The sequence below is a fragment of the Pelodiscus sinensis genome, chromosome 21 (genome assembly GCF_052426305.1).
Source record: "Pelodiscus sinensis isolate ZL-2025 chromosome 21, ASM5242630v1, whole genome shotgun sequence".
NCBI lineage: Eukaryota > Metazoa > Chordata > Testudines > Trionychidae > Pelodiscus > Pelodiscus sinensis.
Genome location: NC_143072.1, coordinates 18612550 through 18637663, shown reverse-complemented (window position 1 = coordinate 18637663; position 25114 = coordinate 18612550). Strand labels below are relative to the sequence as shown.

Below are 25114 nucleotides of genomic sequence, written 5' to 3'. Positions count from 1 at the left end.
TTTAGGGTTAGATTTAGTTTCGTACTGCATGTTCAAATAAAAATAAAATTAAAAAAACACACACACGAAAAAACCCCAAATGATTTCAGGCACAGAATTGATTGATGCTCAGTTCAGTTGTAAAGGGGAACCAAAAGCACTCTGATTAAAAAAAGAACAACAATGGAAGCAACGTTAATCTAGCCAAACCCTCTGCACCTTGCTAAGGGGCAACTCACCAGATCTGTTAGTACTTAAAACAAAACCTAAAGGGCAAATCATGAGGAAAAGACAACGACAATTAAGTCAATTTTCCTCAATTAATATGCAAAATCAATTTTTCTTCTATTTAAAGAAAGTGGGGAGGGAGAAAGAATGAGAAGGAAAAATATTCCCACAGCTATCTGGCAAGTCACCCCTTAGGTTTTCTCCACATGCCACAAAATAAAACTGGTACAGATGATCCTTTGTAGCTCCGCAAGCAGTGCCAGTTTGCATGGAACGGAGTTCTCCTGACATCTGACTTTGGACTCCACAGAATTAGGGTCTCACTCAATGCATATTTGAGTGTTAGTTCTCAATAGCCTTTTTATGTAAGAGCCTCACTAGCCAGCGTAGCTGTTGCAGAGAGGTCACTGAAAACCTCTACTCCAGGATCAAATCGTGAGTAAGCTGGAAACATTATCTGGCTGCGTGTCTTCTGTGTACAATGTTGAGCAAAACTGCATTTAAGCAATTGGGGAGCTGAATGCCAGGTAGTAGGAACGTTTTCTCAAAACGCCCTCCTCCCTCCCTAGATGTCCCTTCGACGTTCGCAAGAACAAATGGTAAGATGAATGCGCAGGAGGATACATTAAAGTCGAATGTACGTGTAAGAGCACATAAATCTACTGAGAAGGCCTCACTATACCCTTTGTTCTTGCTGAGGGTTTATTGCTTTTAGTCACCACTGTACAACCAAGACACAGGATAGTATGCAAACACAGAATAGGGTGTGCTGGTAAGTTAACAGCCCACTCATGACTGTTCTGAACATTTAATTACTTAAGTAAAGCACTAATTCACATGTTTCCCTACATTGAAATCCTTGGGTAATAACTGTAATTGGTAACAATTTATTTTTTTCCCTTAAGGGGGGAAAAATAAGCATTTGGAGGGACAGAGAGAAAAGCTTTAACATTTCTCCTGAAGCTTGGGCAGCTGTTTGCAGTAGGTAACAAGAGCAGTAGTCTGAAAAACCAAAACTATGCTTTAAATGGCAGGCAAATTAAAAATGATACTCTGGAAACCAACAAAACAATACATGTGCTTTCAGCAGGGCCACTTTGATTTGGCTCCAGGTAACGTTTATTGATTGCCTGTACTTCAGGCAGCATTTACAGCTGTACAGCCCCAATTAGAGTTCAAAGGAAAGCCGATCTTGAGAGCGCATGTGAACATTTTAGGATCTCTTCTAATATATTGGAGCAGTTGTGATATTTTTGTCTCCAGATTAACAAGAAGCTCTTTTCCAGGAAACTACCATTCTGATAACCACTGAGTTCCAGGGGAAAAGAATACTATTATGTTGGGAGACAGGGCTAAGGAAGTTATTTAAAAACCAAATCCAGGACAACCTGCCATGATGTCTTATTGGAGGCAATAGTTCAGGGTACAAATCTGGGGGCGTGTGGTTTGATCACGCAGCCACTAGAGCATTAACGGACAAGAGTAAATGCTGCATTGTTAACCCAGTGCAAACTTCACAGGAGAAATGAAAACTTTTTTTTTGTCCTTTATGATCTTTAATTTAAAATAAGTAAATGACCAACACCAAGAAAACCCACTACCCTGCGTTTGAGAGTTCTTATGTAAACTTCCCATAAAGTGGTCCAGGGCTCATGGCCTCTACTTGCAATGTGAGTTTTTTTTCAGGTTCCCAGGAAAAGTGTGAGGAAACATCAGAGTAATGATGGACAGCTGCAGCCACATAGAATACCGACAGAGCTTTTACCTTCCCCTGCATTCTGAGGGTATGCCATGTAGCCGCCTCTTCCACAGGCCCCCCTACCTGATCCTCTTGCTGCCGCCACCGCTGCTGCTGCTACTGGTCCATAGGCTGCTGCTGGAAAACCTAGCCACGGAAAGAAGGAGAAGGGTAAAGGGAAAAATCCAATGAACAGCAGGTGTAACCCAAAAAGGGCAAAACACACTTTTGGGGCCAACTATGGTCAAGGATGGTCATCTTTCCAAGAGGGCTGGGTGATTTGGGGGGGCCTCACTTGAAGAAACTCAAAAGACATTTACAGACAGAGCTGAAACTCTGCAAATAAAGTCCCTTTCGGGTGTGCCTACTTTGGGCATGCAAAATTGAAGCCCCCGTGGCCACCTTTTGAAAATCCTGCCCTAAATCCTCTGCAGTGGATTTCAATGGCTGCATGCTCTGATGATGCCTTTTTATCCTGCGCATCGGTCTTCTGAGTCCCTGCCAGTTTGAAAGGCAAGATAGTGGGGTGAATTAATTCACAAAGATAGCTAGTAGGATGGGGTTTGTATCTGCTTGCTTTCAAACAGTTAGGGCTCAGATCACTTTTCCAAAACAATGAGGATACATTGATTATATTTTTGGCTTATTTGCAAGAGGAAAGCAATATGCTGATTTATAGACAAGTTGGTCATCAAAAATACAGGAGAGTCCTGGTTTCAAGATCACGGGTTTGCTGGGATAAAACAATAAAAAAATAAATTCACTGGGATGCATTCAAAAAAGCTTTCTAAAGTGAAACAGCAGCATATCTAAGAATCATACCCTGATGTGGGGGACTGCGATACTGCAGAAAAACGAGCTACCACTAAGCAACATTTTGCTTCCTTTTTACATGAATTTTAAAAAATCTGCCAGAGACACTGGATTTTTTTTTTTTTAAGTAAGCAAAGACTGGGAAAATGGTGATCAACAAAAAACAAGATACCCTTGCTGCCAAGGACAGCAAGAGGCCCTGAAGGATTCCTGATCTTTGCAGAATTCCAGCTGCCCATATTAGTTTTCATGACCCAAGACAGGGCAACCTTGCCGGGGTACACAGCTTTTGTGCCACACTGAAGAGATTATAGAAAAACAATATCGATTTTAAAGAGGCAATTCGGACAGCAGAAGAGAGCAGGACAAACTAGAGAGAGAGAGAGACAGAGAGAGAAAGAGATCCAGATAAATCAGCAAACTACAAGCCCACTAACTCTAGTACTATCATCCCAGCTACATGTAACCAGGGAAAAAATTGAACAAAGAACAGCTAGGCTAGAGTGACTCTAAGCTACTTTAAAACATCAATTAAAAAAGACATACTTGCATTTAAATACGGTAATAGGGCTGTTAGGGGAGGGAAAAAAAAGTCTATGTAAATATATGCACAGCTACCTCAGGCTGTTGTCTGAGCCTGGTCCCAACATACAGAACACATGCACCAACACAGCAAATCCAAATTATTATTCATGGCTGACATGAGCCTGTTTGCTCTTATTATGGAACGGAATTGTTACAAATGCTGAAGAGTGAGACACCCATCCTGATTGGTCAAAAGCCTAAATCTTCACCCCCTCTAATCCAGACTGAGGCCTGGCCCACCTGTAAAATTAAGATCCACATAGCTATGCGGTTTAGAGAGACAAAATGTGCGTTATGCCGACCTAATGCAGCTAAATCAATAGAAGAATGCTTCTGTCTACCTAGCGACCACTGCTCAGGATGATGGATTAACTCCATAGATGCAAAACCCCTATGCAATGCCATAGATTGGCAGTGCCAGTAGTGTAAATGGGTCCCTAAGTACAGACAGAAGTCTCACTTTTCTACCAGTACAGTCTTTTCCTCCTAGCTGTTACGAAAATGGAATTTGCTCCCCTGGGGCAAACTGCTATTGGCAGGTAAGGCTCTGACACAGTATTCTCTTCCCATTAGAGAACAAGCTCCAACCAAACCCTGATCCAGATAGGGTTGCCAGATATTTTCACAAAAAACACCGAACATGGCGGGAAAAAATTTGGTCGAGAAAAAACCCCCAAAGGGGACCAAAGCTGTTGAGCAAAAAGAAAAAAAAAAAAAACTACTGTGAGTGCGCGCACACACACACATACACACGCACACACACACGAGTGATGTTGCCTTTACAACGCCCTGCTCCCGCCCAGCCCTACCCAGACGCAGCACGGGAAGAATGTCCAAAGTGGCCTTCCGTCTGAGAAAAACAGAAAATACTGGACATTTTACATGGTATTTTTAGTTTATTTTTAACCGGATAGAAACCACAAATACCGGACTGTCCAGGCCAATACCGGACACCTGGCAACCCTAGATCCAGACTCAGACCAATCCGTGACATTCCCCAATGCCTGTTGGAACCCACAGGGCCAGCTTTAAACCGCTGGGGGAGACTGTGCCCCCCTTCTCCATTTTCTACGGTGATACATAGCCAAGCTGCATGCCCGGAAAGGAGCACCCTTCACATTTCCACATCACACTCCATGGAGAACGTGGAAAGTCGGAGGCAACCTGTCAAGTACTGGCTTTGTGGGCTCTCTAAGCCCCACCTAAGGTTCTGATGAGATTTGCATTGTCCATAGCATAACCAGCTTCTGCTTTCTTCCAACGTGTGCCCCGGCTAGCCAAACCTCCCTCAAAGGCAGCATAAGAAATGGAGCTAGGAAGCATATTTCTCTTGCTCAAGTGCCATGGACTCCTAGGATTTACTTTAAATGAAGTGTGTGTGTGCGTGGGGGGGAGGGAGGGAAGCACATTACCATGCAAAAGAAAAAAAATGAAATCATAGGGGTGGAGAAGGAAACCAACAGAAAGACCCTGAACAAAAGAGGCATTATTCTACTCCAGACTGTGCTTTGGACAGGTGTATGAAAAATGAGCCCACAAAAAGGAATCCATTATCCCAAATCTCAGAGAAAAGCATCCGCATGACACTGAGTTCCCAACAACTAAAGTATAAGCTGATCAACTCAAGCACTGTTAAGGAAATTCTGCCCCCTGCGGGGACTAGCGTCTTTGGGGCAGGGTGAAATGACTGTTTGCAGGGTATGGGATGGAGGAAGGGTTGGTAAAAGGGGAAGACTGATTAACAGTCTGGATTTGGAAACCATAGTTACTGATCCTGACCCAGAGAGATTAGCTCCCGCTGCCCAAAGAGCTTGAATCAATGCCACCCACTGAAAATAGATTTGGTAGGCTTCACGGTAACACATTTAAATTGTTAATGCTTCCACACCGCATTGAAGCTGTAATAATAACTATTATAATGGTTATTTGCAACATATTTTTCATGTTTACATCTCAAAGTAAGTGTTACAAAAAAAGGTGAAAGAGCACAATCTCCATTTTACAGAGAGGGTACTCGGAGACTGGATAATACTAAGTGACTTGCCTAAGGTCATGTGGAGAGTCAGTGGCAGAGCTGGGAATAGCACCCAGGCCTCCTAACCCAGTCAATAAAGCATTACACCTTCCTCAGTATTATGGAAGTGCACATAATTTGGTGTCCCCTCACTTGTGTAATTGATAAACCTCTAAAGTGAGCACTCCCGATTAAGAGTTTAGAGAACAACTCCTACATTGGTAGATTTATTAACACTCCCATCCTAGGTATTATACCGTATTTCTCTTGCCTTTATATTCACTGTGCTCAGGTGACCTAATGTGACAGGCACTCACAAGTGGGAGGTGAGACTTGACCCCCCCTCCCATCCTACTGCTCTCTGCTGTGACTCTTTAATGGAAAGTAGAAATTTAAATCCTCTTTAATTGTTCCAGCCCAGTTAGAGCAGCCCCTGCCTGCGACGTGCCCTGGCCGCTGCGGACAAGGGCTGCTCCGGACACCTAGAGCACCCCCAGGCCCTGGTGGGCCCCACGGGGCTGGACTAGGCCCCTGCCCATGGTGGTCGGGGAGCTGCTCCAGCCTCCACTAGTCAACCGGAACTGGTAAGCCACCAGTTAACCGTTTGCATCCCTAGTGGAGAGGCAGGTGTGTGCAACACCCCTGCCTCTCAGCACGGGCTGTAGTGCCCCGAAGGGATGTGCCACTCCTGATGTCCAAAATGCTGTTCCTTGTAGCGGACTAGAATGTGGCTTCCGAGTGAAAGCATTGATAGGTCTGCCAAATATCATGATCGGTGGGGAGATGGACATTGACAGAGCCATGGGAAAAACTCCCAGGCGGCCCAAAGCAGGGTCTGAGCCGCGTAGAGTACTGGGTTATGGAAGGCCTTGTCAGTGGAGAACAGGAGCGGTCTTGCAGGCCTTAAATGAGCCGCCTACTTCCACAGGTGAAGGCAATGACAGGACGGGCCACATCACCTTTTCCTGGAGATAAACAGGAGAGTGTTTGGTGTGGGGGCTTCATGGGATGACTGGGGCCTGGTTGAGGGTGTCATAGCTGGGGTGGGGGTGAGGGGTCACAAGGGCCTGTGAACAAGGAGAGGCTTGTGCCAAAACTGGGCCCATCACCTTCTGATCCTGTCTCTTCTTCACTTGGATCCAGCAGGGGAAAGAGGCCGAGAGGGTGTCTGTCCTGGCTGCCTCCACAGCAGATGCCAGGGCAGTAGCTGCAGGCTGTTCCAGCAACCCCGCAGCACGCCCAAGATCTCAGCTGGGACGTGAGGACATTTGGCCCTGGCCGCCTTAGCAACCTGCCCCCGGCTGCCATTCCGGTGGGAGGGCAGGGAGGGCACAGTACAGAGAAAACAGGGCAACGGCGGTCAAAGGTGGGGCAGGGCCGAACCCCGTGACCACAAATTGTGAAGCAAAACGTGCTGAGGTGAGGGGGACTGAGGAGCCCACCTGGAGCCAGCTGGCATCGGAAAGGGCGTAAGCAATAACAAGGCCATCTCAGAGCTGACCTCATCCAGCAACGGGCCCTGAACCAAAGCCCTTGGAAGCCAAAGGGAGTCTTTCCATTGACTTCAATGGACTTTGGATGAGATCCTCGGTGAAGGCCACACTGCAATGGAGAAGGGGAAGCAATGCCAGGTCTTCTTCCTCCAAGTAGCTTCCATTAGCATGAGCCACCCCTGTGCCAACAGCAAAATCAAAAAGGGAGGCGGGAAGAGCTCAGTCTACTCATCCTATTTATCTACAGCACTCCCCTTCCTGCAGAAACAGCCCCCCCCCCATCCTTCTTTGTGTATCCTTCACTTACAATTGCCTAAAGAAAGCAAGATGCCTAAGCCGTTCCAAAGGACTAAAGTGGATTTAGGCATTCCAATTAGCAGATATTTTACAGTAAGTGTTTTGAAAGGGGGCTCAAACGCTGTCCCAGAAAGCCCCGAGGATTCAGATCAATTTCATGCCGCCTTATTACTCAGAAAGAGCTAACATGAATATTTGGAGTTCAATTTTTCACAGATAAAAATTTCCTGCTTCCTGCATCAATAGTTTCACTTTAAATACTGAAAACAGCCTCATGTGGGAGAAGGACACATCTGTTTTTAACAACGATGCCCTAAGCTCACAATTTGAGAGTGGCTGTCTGCGTGCAAGTGTTTTCTCCAACACACAAATAAGTTTGGAGAGGAATCAAGTCGGGGGGTGCGTAACCAAAGCACAGGATGCTGAATTCAAAGAGCCAGTGCAAAGCCCTAACATGAAGCATGGAATAAGCCCCAGTGACTTTCTCAAAGAACCATGAACTCGATGAGGTTGGAACTTCAGGAAAAGAGACAGAAGGAGCACTGCTCTAGATGCAAGTCCTGATGTACCAGTGGGGTGCGTCCGCACAGCAGGGCTTAACTCAGATTAAGCTATAAAATTGAGCTACGTCAATTGCATATCTTATTTCGAAATTAGACCCGCCAGATGCTTTCACCAAAAATCCTGAACATGGCAAAAAAAAAAACCCAAAAGGATCCCTGTGCTCCTAGCTTCTCCCCGCTCATGCCATTTTCTGGATTTTTTTGTTATTTTTTAAATCAGGGGCCAGAAATAATGGACTGTCCAGGCGAAAACCAGACACCTGGCAACCCTATTTGAAATAGCTTATTTCAAAATAGGGAGTGTCTACACAACACTTACTTTGAAATAGAGCACTCTTCCTCCCACTTCCCTTACTCCTCATACAACGACAGTATTTCTACATTATTTTGAATTAACTGCCTGCTCTGTAGACCCAGACTAAGTTATTTTGAAATAATGTTGCTGTGTAGACGTGCCCTAGAAGCCCTGCGGTAAGGGTTATGTGGGCCTTCCATGACATTGCATCCACAGCCTGTTTGCTCCACTGTGCGCTAGGATGGTAACATACTGATCTTCACATAATTCGAGGAACAGTATCTTTGCCCCATTTCCACAGTGCTCCTCAACAAGAAGTGAATCGAGATTTTAGTGACAACCAAGCCCAGAAAGGGGAGATAGAATCAAGATCTGTCTGTTAATCATATGGCAACAAGGATAAGCATTCAGCACTTCACCCATGATAAAGGGGGGATAAAATATTCTCCTATTATTCCAAGGCACTCCCCTCCCTCTGCTCATGCAGTCTTAAGCTGTTGGTGGCTAGTTGTGGTGACCAACCCTCAAGATCCTATATACTGCACTACACTTTGTCTAGAGGAGCTCCTATGAATAGACTCTTTAAAATGACCAGAAGAACAGAATGAGATGGGGTGAAACAGGGGCAGGGAGCACATAAAACAACAAGAATCTCGCATTAAGTCTCAGAATAGGCAACTGACAAATTATTCTATATTAAAAAGTCTCAGAGGGGTAGCTATGTTACTCTGTAATTTTAAAAACAACGAGTAGTCCTGTGACACTGTAGAGTGCATCTACCCAGCACCCTTAGCTAGAAGTAAGCTACGCAATTTGTGCTACACAAATTGCTTAGTTTATTTCACAATACCTTATTTCGTAATTTGACAGTGCCAAATTTCAAAATAAGTCACTATTCCAAAATTCCCCTTAACGCTCGTGGAATGAGGATTACCGGGATGTCGGAATAAGACGCCCAATATTTCTAAATTTACTTTGAAATAACGGGCTGCTTCAATAGACGCGGAATAGCTATTTTCGGATATTTCTAGTATCCCAAAATAGCTCGGCAGTGTAGACGTACCTTTAGGCTGTGTCTACACTGCACCCCTTTTCCAGAAAAGGGATGCAGATTAGACAAGTCGGAATTGCAAATGCAGCGGGGATTTACATTTTCCCCGCTGCATTTGCATGAACATGGCTGCCGCTTTTTTCCGGCTCGGGGCTTTGCTGGAAAAAAGCGCCAGTCTAGACAGGGATCTTTCAGAAAATAAAGTCTTTTCCGAAAGGTCCCTTATTCCTGACTTTAAGAGGAATAAGGGACCTTTCGGAAAAGGCTTTATTTTCCGAAAGATCCCTGTCTAGACTGGCGCTTTTTTCCAGCAAAGCCCCGAGCCGGAAAAAAGCCGGCAGCCATGTTCATGCAAATGCAGCGGGGAAAATGTAAATCCCCGCTGCATTTGCAATTCTGACTTGTCTAATCTGCATCCCTTTTCCGGAAAAGGGGTGCAGTGTAGACACAGCCCTAGAGACTAACACAGATATATAGGATCATGAGCTTTTGTGGGTTTTACCCAAGAAAGGTCGTGATACTGTATATATATTTTTGTTAGTCTCTAAGGTGCCACAGGACCACTCCTTATTCTAGATTACTTAAACACCAACCTTGTGTGACTCGCTAGGCATGGAAGATTTCAGTTTGGAAATTCAACTGAAAACCCACTACCTGAGCCTTTGCTGTTGTTTTTAAATCCCTCTGCAAAACCATAATCTCCCCAGGCCCAGTTGTCATTTATAGCCTTAAAGCTGACTCCACTTGCCTGACAGGGTGTTGAAATGAGTAGCAGTTATATTTATACCCACTTTAAGTCCCCATGTAAAGAGGCCTTAGCTTAAATGAACATCAGACCCCTTGTATGTCTGTAGCTCAGAGCACATGCTCTTCCTATCTTCATAGAAGATCAGTGAGTCCTCTCCCCCACCCCTCCACATACACACCTTTTTTACACCTCCCCAACCCACCCATCTCCTCTCTTAGGCCTATGTTCCACGACTGATTAGAGAAGGAGGAAGCTAGCAAAGGTCTCAGGATGCCTTTGCTGGAACGTGGGGCAGAGACAAAAAGGATTTGAGCACAAGGGGAGATCTACCTGCTGATGCACCTACAGTGCAGCTGGGTCAACTAATCCACCCAGTTACTTGCCAAATTGCAGATGCAGCAGCCCACCTCCTCCCTGATCCCAGGAGCAACCTTGCTACTAATTGAGGGGCCACAGTATAGAGAATGGGAGAGCAGAGCAGGCTTTAGAGGAGAGGTGGATAACCTACGGCCCGGGAGCCAGATCCGGACCCCAGCTTGACTAAATCTGGATCCAGCAGCTCGGGGCTCCCCCATCCAGAATCAGGGAGCTAGCTCCCCACTGTGTGTGTTGGGGGGGAGGGAAGGGGAGAGCCCTGAGCTTTGAGGGCAAGAGTCAGGTGAGCTGGGGCCAGATCTGACCCCCGGCTCTGCATGGCAGGGGAGGGAGTGGCTCCATATGTTGCCACTCCCCCTCTGCCTTCCCCTCCCCCTGGTTGGGGAAACAGCAGTGCAGGCAAGTGCTGTCTGGAGGCTTTTCCTTCTCCGCTCCGATTGGCCGTAAACGAGGCCAATAGGAGCAGCAGGGAGCGGTACCTGGCAGCGGTGGGGGGATACGGAGCCATGTGCGTCTCTGGGGAGCTGTGCCAGGTAACCGTCTCCTCCATTGCCCAGACCCCGCACACCCAACCCACTTCTCCCACCCACACTCCCATCCCCAGTCTGCTCCTGCAACCTCCTCCCACCTTCAGCCCGCTCCTGCACACTCCCTCCCAGACCCCATACTCCAGGCCTACTTCCCGGCAGCCCCCTTCTACACAATGAACCCCTTATTTTTGGCTCGATTCCAGAGCCTAGGGGAGCCGACAAAATCCACTAGCCCTAGGCTCTGGTATGTGGGGGAATGTAGGGAATATCTTTCTGTTTCTCAGAGAGGGGTTTGTTTGCTTTTTTTTTTGCTTCTTACTAGGTGGCTGCACAAGCACTCACCCTACAGGGAACTCCTGTGGGGACGCTGTGTGCGGTGCGAAGGCAACAAAACGAAACAAGCCTCAGGGATCCATTTCCCCCACCTACCCGTAGCGTAGGGGTGGGCAATAATTTTTGATGGGGGCCACTCCAAGAATTTGGTAACTGGTCGAGGGCCGCATTCTTCCATGATATCAATGGAAGAGGTGCGGGGTCTGGTACGGAGGTTGGGTGCAGAAGGGAGCTTGGGGTAAGGGAGGGAGTTTGGGCGAAGGAGGCAGTTGTGACTTGGGGCACTGGACTGGAATACAGGGGGTGGGAGTGTGACCTAGGGCAGGGAATTGGAGTATAGGAAGAATTGCAGGGAATTTGGGTTTTGAGCTAAGTCAGGAGGGGACTGTGATCTGGGGCGGGATATGGGGACAGGAGGGGGACAGAGGATTTGGGTGTGTGAGGTAGGGGGCAGGAGTGGGGGCAGAGGTTTTGGGTATATTGCGGGGCAGAGGGTTGGGGAAGGAGGGACTGGGGTGTCAGAAGCAGGCTCTGGCCAGGAGACTTACCAGCCAGCAGCCATTCCTGAATCAGCCTCCCTGCCTCTCTGGCTGCCCTTCTCCCACACAGGCTGCAGCCATGTGCTCTGGAGCCCCTTGTGCTTCATGGCTACTGGTTATTGAAACTAGCAGCTCCCATTGGCCAGTTTCTGGCCACAAACCGGCCAATGAGATTGTGCTGGAGGCAGGAGCAGCTCCAAAAATCTCTCTCCTCTCCCTTCCGCCCCTCAGCCCCGTTTCTCAGCACTGTGCGGGTGGGGTGAGGCAAGTGGGGAGCCTGCCTGGGGCTCCCCACAGTGTCTGCGAGCCAGATCCAATGGCTTGGTGGGCCGGATCTGGCTGTGGGCCATATTTTGCCCAGGCCTGCTCCCTTGATGTAAGCTACAGACTACACCTCTTTTGTACCTGCACAGGAACTGTCAGCAACATGTCTGTACACAGACTGTGGTAAAAAAGTTGAGAACTGCAGTAATTTTTCAAAACAATGTGTGACTGAATGACAACCGCCCCCCCACGTCCATCACTAAGTACAGTAATTTTGTCAAGTGCAAAAGGAAGTATTTTTTCACACAATGCACAGTTGCCAGAGGAAGTTGTGAAGACCAGGACTTTAACAGGGTTCAAAAAAGAGCTAGATAAATTCATGGAGGGTAGGTCCATCAATGGCTATTAGGGGGCAGGGATGGTGGTCCTAGTCTCTGTTTGTCAGCTGCAGGGAATGGGTGATAGAGGACGGACCCCTCAATGATTACTGCTCTGTTCATTCCCACTGGGGCATCTGGTATTGGCCACTGTCAGCAGACAGGACAATGGGCTAGATGGACCTTTGGTCTGAGCCAGTCTGGCCGTTCTTACATCCATCGTGCAACATGATCCCTGCTTCTAGGCTGGAGCTTAAATGAAATTAATCTCAGTGGAAGTGTCATGCCCAGTTTTCATCAGCGAAGCGTGATACCGCAGGCCTATGGCGTTCTGGGAGAGAGACCGCTAGCCACATGCATAGAAGGCCAGTGTTACACATCGAAAGGCCCAGTGTGTGACTGGGAACAGCTTGGTCCCAGCTTGCAACCCTGAGCCCCTGGTGTCCCCCCTAACTAGTTCCGCTGGAAACCTGACCTCGCATTGTCAATTGGCCTGCTTGTGTCGAATAGCCAGGCGGGCACAGTCCTGCATGGGTCCCAAGCGTCTTAAAAACAACAGGCGCTTGGTACACTCTGCTCACAGCCGGCAGGTCTGAGAAGAAGGGAGGGTGAACACAATAGAGCACGAGTAAACTTTTCTCAATGACCCAGTCAATATACCCATCACTGAGACTCAGGAGTGAACCAAAACCTATTGAATTCATTGTGACATTACTTACAACCCAGTTAGTGCCAGAGCCCTCGGTGCGGGCTTCTGAGTTTCTCCATCTCTGACAACCCCATTTAAAATCTGAGTGAGGAGCCACCTCGCTGCCAGTTCTCTGGACGTGCACCTGTATCACATTACATGGCCTCCCTCTGAGCCGAGCCCTCTGTGGGGGCTCTCAGGCTGGGAGCTGACTTTACCTCAGGCTGCCCATACTAATGCTTGTAGCCTACAGGCCCTTGGTCCACACCTCAATATCAGCCAAGAAGGCTGCTGCCACAGAAGTGGGAGCCTGCCTGGCATCTGAACAGCTGTGCGCCCTCAACCACTCAGAACAATAGCCCTCTGTCCACGGTAAGCCTGTAACCCTCTGGTCGGAGCAGTTTTTGCTCCCCCCCTCTGTGCCTGAGCTACGGAGAATGCAAGTCTGTTAGGCTACGTCTACACCACGAGTTTTTCTCAGGAAAAAATATGCTAATGAGGGACTCTTTTGTATGAGGCGCAATCTCATCTGCATATTTTCTGTGGATTTGTTTTTGTGCTGGGGTTTTTGCACAAAAACAAACTGTGGATTTTTTTTTTGGGTGCAAAAACCCCAGGTCAAAAACTGATCGGCAGAAAATATGCAAATGAGATCCCGACTCATGCAAATGAGTCCCTCATTAGCATATTTTTTGCCGAGAAAACTGCAGTGTACACATAGCCTTACAGCCTCCAACTTGAGAGTTTTTCGGCTCTTTAGGCTAATGCCTTCAGCTCTGCAAGTGCCCGGTTCAGTGCCTGGGACTGACCAAGCACATTTTACTAGATAACAGCTCTAAGACATTGGCACCAGTTAAAGATCACGAGAGGGGCATGGTCCAGTGAACAGATCACCAGATAGGGACTCACCTAGCCCTGAAATTGACTCACTGTGTGGCCTAGGGCAAGCCTGTCTGTGCCTCAGTTTACCCACATGCAGCATGGAGGAAAGGCCCCGTGCCCACCTCAGCAGTATGTTGACAGACTTGATGAATTAGTGCCCGAGAAGTGATCTCAGATGCTCAGCTGAAATGCGCTCTAGAAGATCAAACAGTCACTGTTACTGGGAGTATCTCCTGGACTACAAAGGAGCTTGTGCAGAGCACCGAGGCCAGCCCCAAGACAAACACGGGAATGAGGCCTGACAACTGTATCAGAAAAGCCTCTTGCGTGTGACTGCTGGGCTCTGGAGGGCTGAGCTCACTAGAGAGAATTTGAGTTGCCTGTCTGGGTCACCCAATGATGAGCTGGATGCAGAGTTGTGGAAGCATCACACAGGAGCACCCCAGCATCATTCAGGAACAAGCCCAGTCAACTATTGTGACTAGCTGCCAACTTTCATGAGGACATTCCCCCATGCCCTTTGCTGTTGGCTGAGGCCGGAGGATGGAGGGAGGGCGAGGGAAGGAATAGAATACAAGAGATTCTTCAAAACTGCCTCGGTTGGCTTTGACCAGGCTGCATGGCAAGACAAGGTTGTCAGAGAACAAAAGGGAAGGTATAAACTAACCAACACGCAACAGTGGAGTCTATGAATCACCCAGCAATCTACTATAGATTTGCTTTTGTCTGTCAGTCAGTCTGTCCATCTGTTTGTTCAGGAACTCCTCCACCTGAACAGTAAGCGCTAGCAACACCAAATTCAGTATACATCTTCCTCTTAGCATAATTTAAAGCCAGGTCAGGGTTTGGTTGTGCCAGGAAAATGGGATGTGCCTGAATGGGATTGCATCTCAGAAAACCAAATAGAAAAGAGACAGAATCACCTGGCAGGTGAAAGGGGCTGGCTGCGGACGTATTCCTCCTTCCTCGTCTGGGACTGCCCCAATCCCAAGCCTGCCACCACCCCCCCAGATGCTGGTTAGGGAGGGCAGTGGGGACTTCAGCTCCCAGCCCTGGTCATACAGGAACATTTCTAGCTGTTTCCCTTCATCAGGAAGCAAGAGAAAAGCACCCAATTTGCTGCATTCCTCACTCTGGCTGCGAGCATAGGGGGCAGATGAACTTGGACTGGCCCCAGCCAAAGGACGTGCACCCCTCTCTCCATGGAACTACAGCGACCATGGAGAGGCACTTCTCACCTAGCCCCAAGCTGCTGTGATGGGAGAGGGCTGGAGGAGTCCTCTCCCCATGGGGCAGACTGCATATTGAACCCCTCATCCCCAGCCCAACCCCAGAGCAAAGATTTAAATCAGCTGTGGCCAATCCACCGCTCGCGAGCCGCATGTAGCTCTTGCCCCCCAAAAGTGCAGCTTGTGAAGCCGCTCCTGCTCCCCCTCCCGTGGCTCCCTCACCCCCTCAGAGCTGCGGGATTTTAAAAACGGCGCCCAAGAGGGTGGCCGTCTTAAAGGGGCAGCCTCCTTTAAAAAAAATTTTTAAAATTTTTTAATTTTTTTTTTTGCTCAACAGTTCTGTTCTGGGGGGGCTTTTTTTTTTTTTTTTTTTTTTTGCTTGACAATTCTGGTGTGGCTCTTTGCAATTTTTCTGATGCTGTTTTGGCTCTCTCTTTGGCCACCCCTGATTTAAATGAAGCACGGCCATTTTCACTTTATTTTCTAAAAAACAAAAATTAATTGAGTTAAGGACCCGAGCAATGCTGGGTAAATCTTGTAGTCTTAGCATAAAGAAGGAAGGATCATCTTGTGCCTAAGGCTAGAAATCAGGAGACTTAGGCTGAGTTTCTTGCTCTATCAAAGACTTTTCTATGTGTAGAAAAATGGGGATACCATCCTATTTCTACTGGCCTTTATCTATCATCTATTCATAGATACCAAGGTCAGAAGGAATCATTGTGAGAATCTAGGCCAACCTCCAATATAACACAGGCCAGAGAACGTCCCCAAAATAGTTATGGAACAGATCTTTTAGAAAAACACCCAATCTTGATGTAACAATGGCCAGCGATGGTGAATCCACCACAACCCTTAGTACACTGTTCCAATAGTTCATTATTCTGTTAACATTTTACGCCTCATTTCCAGCCTGAATTTCTCTAGCTTCAACTTTCAGCCACTAGATAGTGTTCTACCTTTCCCTGTTAGACTGAAGAGCCCTTATCAAGTATTTGTTCCCCAGGTAGATACAAGTTAAACCGCTCTAGTTCAGCATGATTTTAATTAGCCAGATGTCCACTTATCATCTGTGTGGCCAAGTTTCCCACAGTCCCATAAAGTTTGTTTACAGCCACCAGTCCTGGCTGTCAGTGTTCTATGCTGTTCTTTAGCTCCTGTTTACCCCTAAATGTCTTCTAAGAGCTCAGTGGAAGTGTTGGTAATGCTGCTAGACAATATTGACCTCCCAAGGTCTGGCAAATTCTTTGGTTTGGCACCGTCAGGACCCTGGATGCCAGACTACAGATGTTCAACCTCTGCTAACAGACAATCAAGGCAACCCTTACGCTAAATAGATTGAGCTCCGTGAGTCTATCACTCTAAGACTTTTTTAAAAAACCTTTTAATCTTTCTTGTGGCTTTTCTTTGAACCCTCTCCAATTTTTAAACATCCCTCTTGCGCTGTGAATCCTGGAACTGTACATGGTATTCTAGCAGAAGATGCGGCAATGCCAAATACAGGGGTAAAATAACCTCTTTACTCCATTCCCTTGTCTATGCACGCAAGGATCACCTTTGCCCAACTGACTACAGCGGATTATCTTCTTCAGTGTCACTGCTTCCTGGATTAGAATCCCTCCTATCCTGTAAGCATGGCCTAAATTCTTTGTTCCTAGACAGATATGTTTACATTGAGATGTATTAAAATGCATATTGATTTTGCTTGTATTCAGCTTAACAAGCAGTCCATCGTGCTCTGTACCAGTGACAGCCCTCATTATTAAATCACTCCCCCAATTTCTGGGTCATCTGCAAACTTTTATCCCTGATTATTTTATGTTTTCTTCCAAGTGATCGATAAAAATGTTAAACAACAAAGGACCAAAAATCAGTCCCTGACAGACTTCAATAGAAAACACACCCACTCGATGATGATTCCCTGTTTCCCTTACATTTTGATAGTCGGTCATTTTTTAATCCAATTAATGTATCTCATATTAGTTGTATTCTACCAGTCTAGTTTTTTAATCAAAATGATGTGGAACAGCAGCAAGTCAAATGCCTTACAGAAGTCTTTAGTATGTTACTTTAAAGCTGATATTTTTAATCAGCCAAATCTGTAAATTCATAAAAAATATAGTGTTAAGTTAAACAGGATTAATTTGCCATTAGCCCATGTTAATTAGCATTAATGACATTACCCTCCTTTTTTTATTTACTGAACTGAGTCCTGTACCAGCAGCTCCATCATCTTGCTCAGGATCAATGCCAAATTAAGAACATTATAACTACTTGAGTCACCCTATTTACCCTTTAAAAATACTGGTACAACATTAGTGTTCTTCTAGTCTTCTGGAACTTCCCTACTATTCCAAAACTCATTGAAAGGGAACATAACTGTACAGTGAGCTCCTCGGACAGCTCTTTTAAAACTCCTGAATGCAAGTTATTTGGATCTGCTCTTTTAAAAATATTTTGCTTTAGTAGCTGCTATTTAATATTCTTATGAGATACTAGTGGAATGAAAAGGTTTATCACCCTATGATGAAACCGCATAATTTGTCTTCCCCCCTCAATGCAGAACTTTAATATTCATTGAGCATGTCTGCATTATTATTATTAAGTCAACCATTTCCATTTGATAATGGATCATGGTTAGGATTCTTTTTTTTTTGTCCTAATATATTTTTAAAATTCCTTATTGTGCTTATCTTTGCTGGCCACAGATTTCTCCTTACCTCCCTCTGTTCCCTTATCAACTTAGACTGAGGAAACTCTGAGGAAGTTGCTAGATAGGCACACCCAGCACAATGGGGTTGGGTCCTCATGGCACAATTAACAGTTCAGTACATGGGAAAGTAACATCCTTGTGTGTGGATATGAGGAGAGTGAAACCCTATAAAATGGGATTTTGGAGATACGAGCTCAAGAAAGAGTGAGCGGCATAAGCCAACTCAATACAAAGGAGACCTAGGGTATGTCTACACTACCCCCCTAGTTGGAACTAGCGGGGTAATGTATGCATACCGACTTGCTAATGAAGCCCGGGATTTGAATTTCCCGGGCTTCATTAGCATAAAGCCGGCGCCGCCATTTTTAAAAGCCGGCTAGTGCGAACGAGGTGTACAGATAGTTCGGAATGGCTAGCTAGTTCGAACTATCTAGCCCGTGCTGCGTGTAGCCGCGCGGCACGGGGTTCGCACTAGCCGGCTTTTAAAAATGGCAGCGCCGGCTTTATGCAAATGAAGCCTGGGAAATTCAAATCCCGAACTTCATTAGCAAGTGTGGTATGCCTACATTACCCCGCTAGTTCGAACTAGCGGGGTAGTGTAGACATACCCCTACCCAAGAAGCGTGGTTCCCATTGCTAGGGAAGCACAGGAGGAGGAAAGGAGGAGGCAAAAAATGTTGGTGAACAAACCATCTAAAGCATCACGCCCCCCTTTTTGATTTTTGAAAAACCCTCAAACCCCCGCCCCCTCCCAAAAAAGGACTGAGTAGGCAGCACAACTTGATGGGGGGGAGGCTGAGTCACCTCGTGCCCCCCCTGGAATTTCTTGCTCCCCCTCCCCCAGTTTGGGAACCCATGATCTAAAGAATAAAAGGATTACAATCCTATTGCTCTTAAATAGCATAGCATTCAGTAGCACCTTTTTCTAAAGTTGTGGTAAGCCTAACGGGACAGCATATTCTTCCCCATCAGGGCTGATGGTAAGGGTAAGTCCCAAAGGCTTCTCCACCAGGATAGCACTGAACCATAATTAGGAGTGGGAGCAACAGCTATCAGCAGTCACACCTCCAGCCTGGCTAGCCCTCCGCACTGATTTTGGCATTGGAGTCTAGTTCTGGGCCTCACATACCAGTAGTAGTGCTGGGGAGCAAAGCCCTAATGCAGCTCTAGCTTTTCAGTGCCCCTGGAAAAGCCAGCTTCTAGACCAGTGGTTCCCAAACTTTTTGGCATCACACCCCCCTTTTTGATTTTTGAACCCCCCCTCCCCCCCCCCCCCGAAACAGCAGCAAAACTTGAGGGAAAAAAAAAAGGGAATTGAACAGGGCAGCAAAATTTGATGGGGGGGGGGGAAGGCAGGGTCACCTTGTGCCCCCCCTGGAATTTCTTCACGGCCCCCCAAGGAGGCACGCACCCCAGTTTGGGAGCCCATGTTCTAGACAAAGGAAAAGAACAAATGCTCTGACTAGTGCCTCGCGCTCGTTAGCACAAACCCTGTCTCCCCGTTCCACAAATGTTCCTCTTTTCCTTGGTAAGAGCACAGAGAAATAATTAGACCAGCATTTCTGGTCTGATTTTCAGAAACGCTGAGCCCCTGCAGATAAAGGCAGAGCCGTGGGTGCCAGCACAGCCGAAAACAAGGGCCATATTTTGTAACCCAGGAGCTGCGGCTTTGCTTTACGTTTCAGCAGTCACTCTTTTTAAAGGCGGTAACATTAAAACATTAAAAAGCAAGTGTTACTGCCCAGGCCAAATGTTCAAAAACCACTAATCAGGCCTCAAATATGTCATGAGCTTAGTTTAAAAATCATGAGTTTTGTCTCTAAATAAGTGTGGTGTCCTTTTCATGTGCCTGCTGTTTTCTGAGTGCTTGGGCTGTATGCAGGTCAGCTTTTCTTTACAACTATGGATATGAGAACCTTCCTTTATATAAAACTAGGACAGTCCTGCGGGGGGGTGGGGGGGATAGTGGAGGAGGGGGAAGGGCACAGCCAGCCCCTTTTACCTGCCTGCTGATTCTGTCTCTTTTCTGTATGGTTTTCTGTGTCTCTGTATGAATTGGAAGCTTCAGCCATCCCCCCAGTCCTCCCTAAAGGGTGCTTGGGGGGTGGGAGGCTTGGGGCTGGGGCAGTCTCGAAAGGTGGGGCACGCCCCTTGTCAGCCCCTATAACCTGCCTGGTGAGTCTGTCTCTTCTGTATGGTTTTATGAGAAGCAATCACATTCTGGGCATAGACAGACAGATGGACACAGACAATTCTCTCAAATATATAGTAGATAACTGTGCCTTTCTCCACTAGTGGTCCCTGCTGCCTCAATGGAGTTACATCTGTACCAGTCCTCATCTCTGGCTCTTTCTGCCCCCGCTGGTGGTCATTATACAGTATAACTGTGCCTGCTAGTAAAGCCTGCTCTGTTTTATGAAAAGAAATCCCAATCCAGGCAGAACCAAACCCTGACCTTGCTTTAAGTTATGATAAGAGGAAGCGACATACCAAGTATGGTGGCCCTAGCTCTTACTGTTTAGGACGGGTTAGCAAACAGATGGACAGATAGCCAGGCACACTCACAGACAAACTCTCTCAACTATATAGCAGATGAAAGATGAGATTCTCACATAACTGACTCCAGAAGCTGGGGTTTCAGGAAAAACAACAACTCTCACAACACTTCTGATATAATCCTGGGAGTCGGCAACATTGAACTATTCTCAGAGAATTAAGCCTACCAAGCAGATATGTCATTTCAACTCTTTGAGTCAGCGACTGTAATTTGCTGTATGCATAGCACCTAGCCAGCAGAACCAATAGCCTCCGTGGTGCCTGAGCAACATGGGGGAGGCCCTTCACCTCCGCAGTCCCAGAAGGGATAGGGCCAGGGCAGAAGGGTGGCACTCAGCACTGCCCAGAGCACGTAGCACTCTCTCCCCAGCCATTTGTGCTGCTCCGGCCTGGCGCTGTGGCGGAGATTTAAAAGGCCCAGGGCTTCGGCTACTGCGGGCAGTGGCTCCTGTACCTAGCACAATGTGGGGGCGTGAACCTGCTAGATGCTATTACAATTTAAATGGTAAATAATAATGTGTGGACAGATAGGCAGCACCTACAGAGACATACACGGCCCTGTTTCCATGAGTTAGCTAGGCAGAGCAGAGACCATAGTCACTTGATCTTAAAAAAAGTGTGAAATCTAGAATTTCAAATTGTCTGTAGGTTGAATAGGAAAGAAGAGGGAGGAGGAGAACTGATATCCTCTTTTCAGACAACGTTAGCAGTAGCTTTGATCAGCACAGAAAAGCTTTAAAAGGTTCACAGCTGTCATTCCAAATGGATTGTCTTTTGCATTATTCTTTTCATTAGCCAGTTATCCTTTTTGTAGGACCTTTATGTTTAATTTTGAAAGTGTCGGACTGTGCAGCACCCCAGTATGAAACTTTTTTGTGTGTGAGAACTCTGTATAGCTGTCTTGTTTAGCTGTATGCATGTGCAGAAAAAGGCTGTCAAATAGACAATGCCCCTTCTATTTACAACCTTAACTTTTCTACTGTCTCTTAATTCCCCCGTAAAAAAAAAAATCTCACAAAAACCTAACAACAAACAAAAAACACCCAACATATACTGTTTAGGGAAAAAGAAAAAAAAATCCAGAGAGATCAACATTTATATAAAGGTGATGAAAGATTTCTGGGCGCTACCAAAGCATTCACAGCAAAATATTTTGGTAATTGATTTGCTTGGGTATGACTGAAGATTCTATTCAACGTTCTAATGTCTATGAGTCAGACAGACATAGAATCATCTTTAAATTATATCTAAGCAAATTTTAGCTTACCTTGAAGGTAAAACCAATATATTTTTAAAGAAATGGGGCAACCGAGTCTATAACATGCCAAATAGAGGTGAACAAACAAGAAGTTACAAGGCAGGCCTCCGGGGAAATGAAAAATTCGTTTCTCAAGCTTCTGATCAATCTTATTAACATTTTTAACATCTACAAGTCTCCTCAGAGTTCTTTATTGTGACTGCCACATTAAGTGTTTCCCTTTGTCTTAAAATGCTGCATTATATCAAGCTTATTAAAATCTGTTTCACCAGGTCAGGAAATTAGTGAACTTCTGATAAAGCACATCATGCATAATGGGAACCTCATTACACAGCCCAACATGTTGTTCAAGGCACAGTCACCCACTATGTAAAATGTGTAGGAGAATTCTCAACATCCAACGCCAGTAACGCAGTTCACACAGTGTGTGTGTTTGCAGATGGGTGTTATTATGCACAATATTTCTCCTCTGGAACTTGGACAAAAATGATAAAACCCAAATACAGTTAATTTAAAATTTGGCACTTCCGCTTTATGTCCTGTAAACGATCCATTTTTTAGCTCTTTACAGCTCTTGGGTGATGGCTTTTAAAATGGGAATGATGCACTTTTGTCCAGTAATTACTTTATGCATCAGTGAGACAAAGCTGCCCTATTTTGTCTGTGCGTTATCGTTGTGTCTTCTCAAGTGTAATAACCCCCTGCAATTATTTCACCACACACAACTGGCAAACTTCTGAAAGGCAGATGGTTCGTTCTAGGAAAAATATTTCTTTTTTAAAAGAAATCTAAGGCTGAAAGCTACTTTATTTTCATTCTGTTTTTACAATGGTTCACCGCCGACAGCAGTTTAATGAACATCCCACAGATTTCTGTAATGTCACCACCAACTGCCCTGTTAATCCAGATGTGGGCCATAGAGACAACAATTCCCAAGATGCAGTGCTTTACTTAGTAATGTGGACACCCCTAATCTAGTAACTAGTAAAACAGACAGAATTATAGGCTGCAAAGATGACATAGGTAAAAGGGACTCTAAATTAAATCATATTTCCAAGAGGGGCTCTCTCTATTTAGCATGAAGCTGAAGTGATGGAAACATTTCTCATTTTAGAAACCCAACTGATTAATGAAACCATCATTGAAGGGGGAAGGAAATTGACAGATTCGGGCTCGCCATAAAAGTTCTGAATTCTGGCCACTTGTTGAATGAATAAGGGCTTGAAGGGAATAACAATAATGTATAAATTTCAAGTGCAGCCAAGGTGCAACGGACCTTATTTCAGTTGCTTCAAAAGTTGCAGAAATATAAGCTTCTTTGCTTCAACATTTAGCTTATAGCTTCAACTCTGTAGCACTTACACCCATCTATACGTGTAAGTGCTACAAAGTGGAAGATATCCAATATGCATGTGCTCTCTAATTTAAAGCCAATGACTGTATACACTGAAAGACAAAAAATCAAATTGAAAATAAAATGCATTTTAGCATATTAACCATTTGACCAGATTACCAAGAGATGGTAAAATCTCTATCACCTGAAGGCCATAAATTGGGATCAGATCCCTTTCTGAAAGACAAGCTCTAGTTCTGCCACACATTATTGAGTTCAACCGAGTTCAACCGAGTTCACTTCCATACCACGGAAGAATAATTCTCTTGTCGGTAGGAATGGCAGGGTGAAATTGTGGGCCCTGTGCTATACAGGTCACCTCAGACCAGGGATGGTCTATAAGATGGGTGGTGGTTCATTAGGGTTAGCCCCTAACAGGCTGCTGCTGCTATGATTACCTGTGACTCCGCAGGTATGGGTGCTTGCAGCTCCCATTAGCCACAGATTGCTGTTTCTGACCAATGGGAGCTGTGAAAAGTGGTGCAGACCGGGACACTGCTTGCTGCAGCTCCCATTGGCTGCACACGGTGATCCTCAACCAATGGGAGCTGCAAGCACCCCTACCTGCAGAGGCGCAGGTAAGTACAGTGGCAGCCTGCCAGGGGTTAACCCTGGGGAACCAGATCTTGCCCGTGAGCCGGTATTTGCCCACCGCTGCCTTAGACAGTTTTAGTATTTGGCCTTACAACCTTTGTAGGGACAAGGAGTGGTCTGCAAATTATAGGCAATGTACAATTTAAACTACCTGATTTGTAAGCTTATTACTAGAACTGGTTGAAACAGTTTTAATTTCAATATTGTCCAACGGAAAAAAGGGACAATTTTTGGAGGACATTTTTGTAAAAAAGATCTCATTGTGACTGGCCCTGCATTAGGTTACATTTTAAATCTGTATTTTAATATTTATATGAGCAAATGCATGCTATTCAGTCAATTACAGCTAGCTAACTCAAGAGGGGTAGGGTTTAGGCCCATATCAGAATTAGCATTATTTAATCACATTTCTCTTTCTACGGGGTTATTTCTACTATACATGAGGGTTTTCTTTATGAGTCTTTGCTCCTGTGAATAATTATTCTCATTACTTTTTCCATTTGCTATCGCTAATGCCTTTTAGGAGCAGAAGTTACTATCTAAGAGCTCTCTCTGCTATTACACTGAAGTTGTGAAACCCAGAGAATCCAGTTTAGGTTCAAACAACATAGCTACAGAACAAAACAGGTAGGCTAGTTTTCCCCCTTCAGCAGAGACTGCGCATTTTCAGAACAATGACCCTGTCTCTCTCTAATAGCAATCTCAACATCTGGGTTATGGATCAGTAGAAGAGTTAGAACCTAACCAATGAGATTCCTCGCAGAGCGACAATTCCTAAGATGTCTGACCGTACGGAATGTTTCAATAGCCCACAAGAAGCTCAATGATATTGAGAGGTTCTTGACTGCACTGAGACGTTTTCTATCAAGTGGCTTTTTAAGACATTCGTTTATAAAACATTTATAAAGTGTGAAACTTTATCAAAGACATGACATTCGGGGAAACATTAACAAGTGCTTATGTGGGAGGTTCAGGAAACCGCATGGAAGCTGTTGTGTTGACAAAGGGCCCTTACAGGGGCTGGAAAATTCACAAGTGCTGGGTGTTGGCCTAACTTTCTTTCCACTGAAATCAATGCGAGTTTTACCACTGACTCCAGTGGGAACAAAGTTGGACCAATACTGACTGCTTCTGAAAATCACACACTACATTTATTAGCCAAGGTAATATTTTTGGGGTCAGACGATTTTTCTTGCCTGTACAAGTGAAAATGAGATTCTTCTCAAATAAAACATGCCATGAATGTGCAGGGACTTCTGCTGGGAGTCAGGGCTTGCACCTTTCTGAGAGACTGGCTCAGTTTCTGCTTCTTTATTCCTGTTGTAGGAATTCTACTTAGCTCCCTATCCGGCACCCATCACTCTGATCTCTGGTAGCACATTAAGTAACATGTGGTGCTTTCTTTCCACCTGTCTCTCTTCTTCGCCACAGAGGAACTATAAGGTGTCTGTGTATGTGTGCCTGTGTATACTATATAATTTGCATTTATGAACGAGAGGCTAAATGGGAAGTGCTTATTACCACCAAGCTATCCAGAAACATAATATTCCAAATAGGGGCTAGTACAACTAAGGAAAGGGCT

General features: G+C 45.7%; 1 protein-coding gene across 22 annotated transcripts in view; it reads right to left on the bottom strand.

Moving 5' to 3' along the window:
- MSI2 (musashi RNA binding protein 2) overlaps positions 1-25114 on the bottom strand; it is a 468712-nt gene that overhangs the window by 50809 nt on the left and 392789 nt on the right. For 10 of the 22 annotated variants that reach the window (XM_075904806.2, XM_075904805.2, XM_075904808.2 and 7 more), the window contains one exon: positions 1973-2092. The exons of 2 other annotated variants lie outside the window; for them this stretch is intronic. In XM_075904806.2, coding sequence (XP_075760921.1) covers positions 1973-2092 — 120 coding nt within the window. The remainder of the gene's footprint in view (positions 1-1972; positions 2093-25114) is intronic. 10 more of the 22 variants (XM_075904811.2, XM_075904819.2, XM_075904822.2 and 7 more) reach the window with 1 other exon arrangement.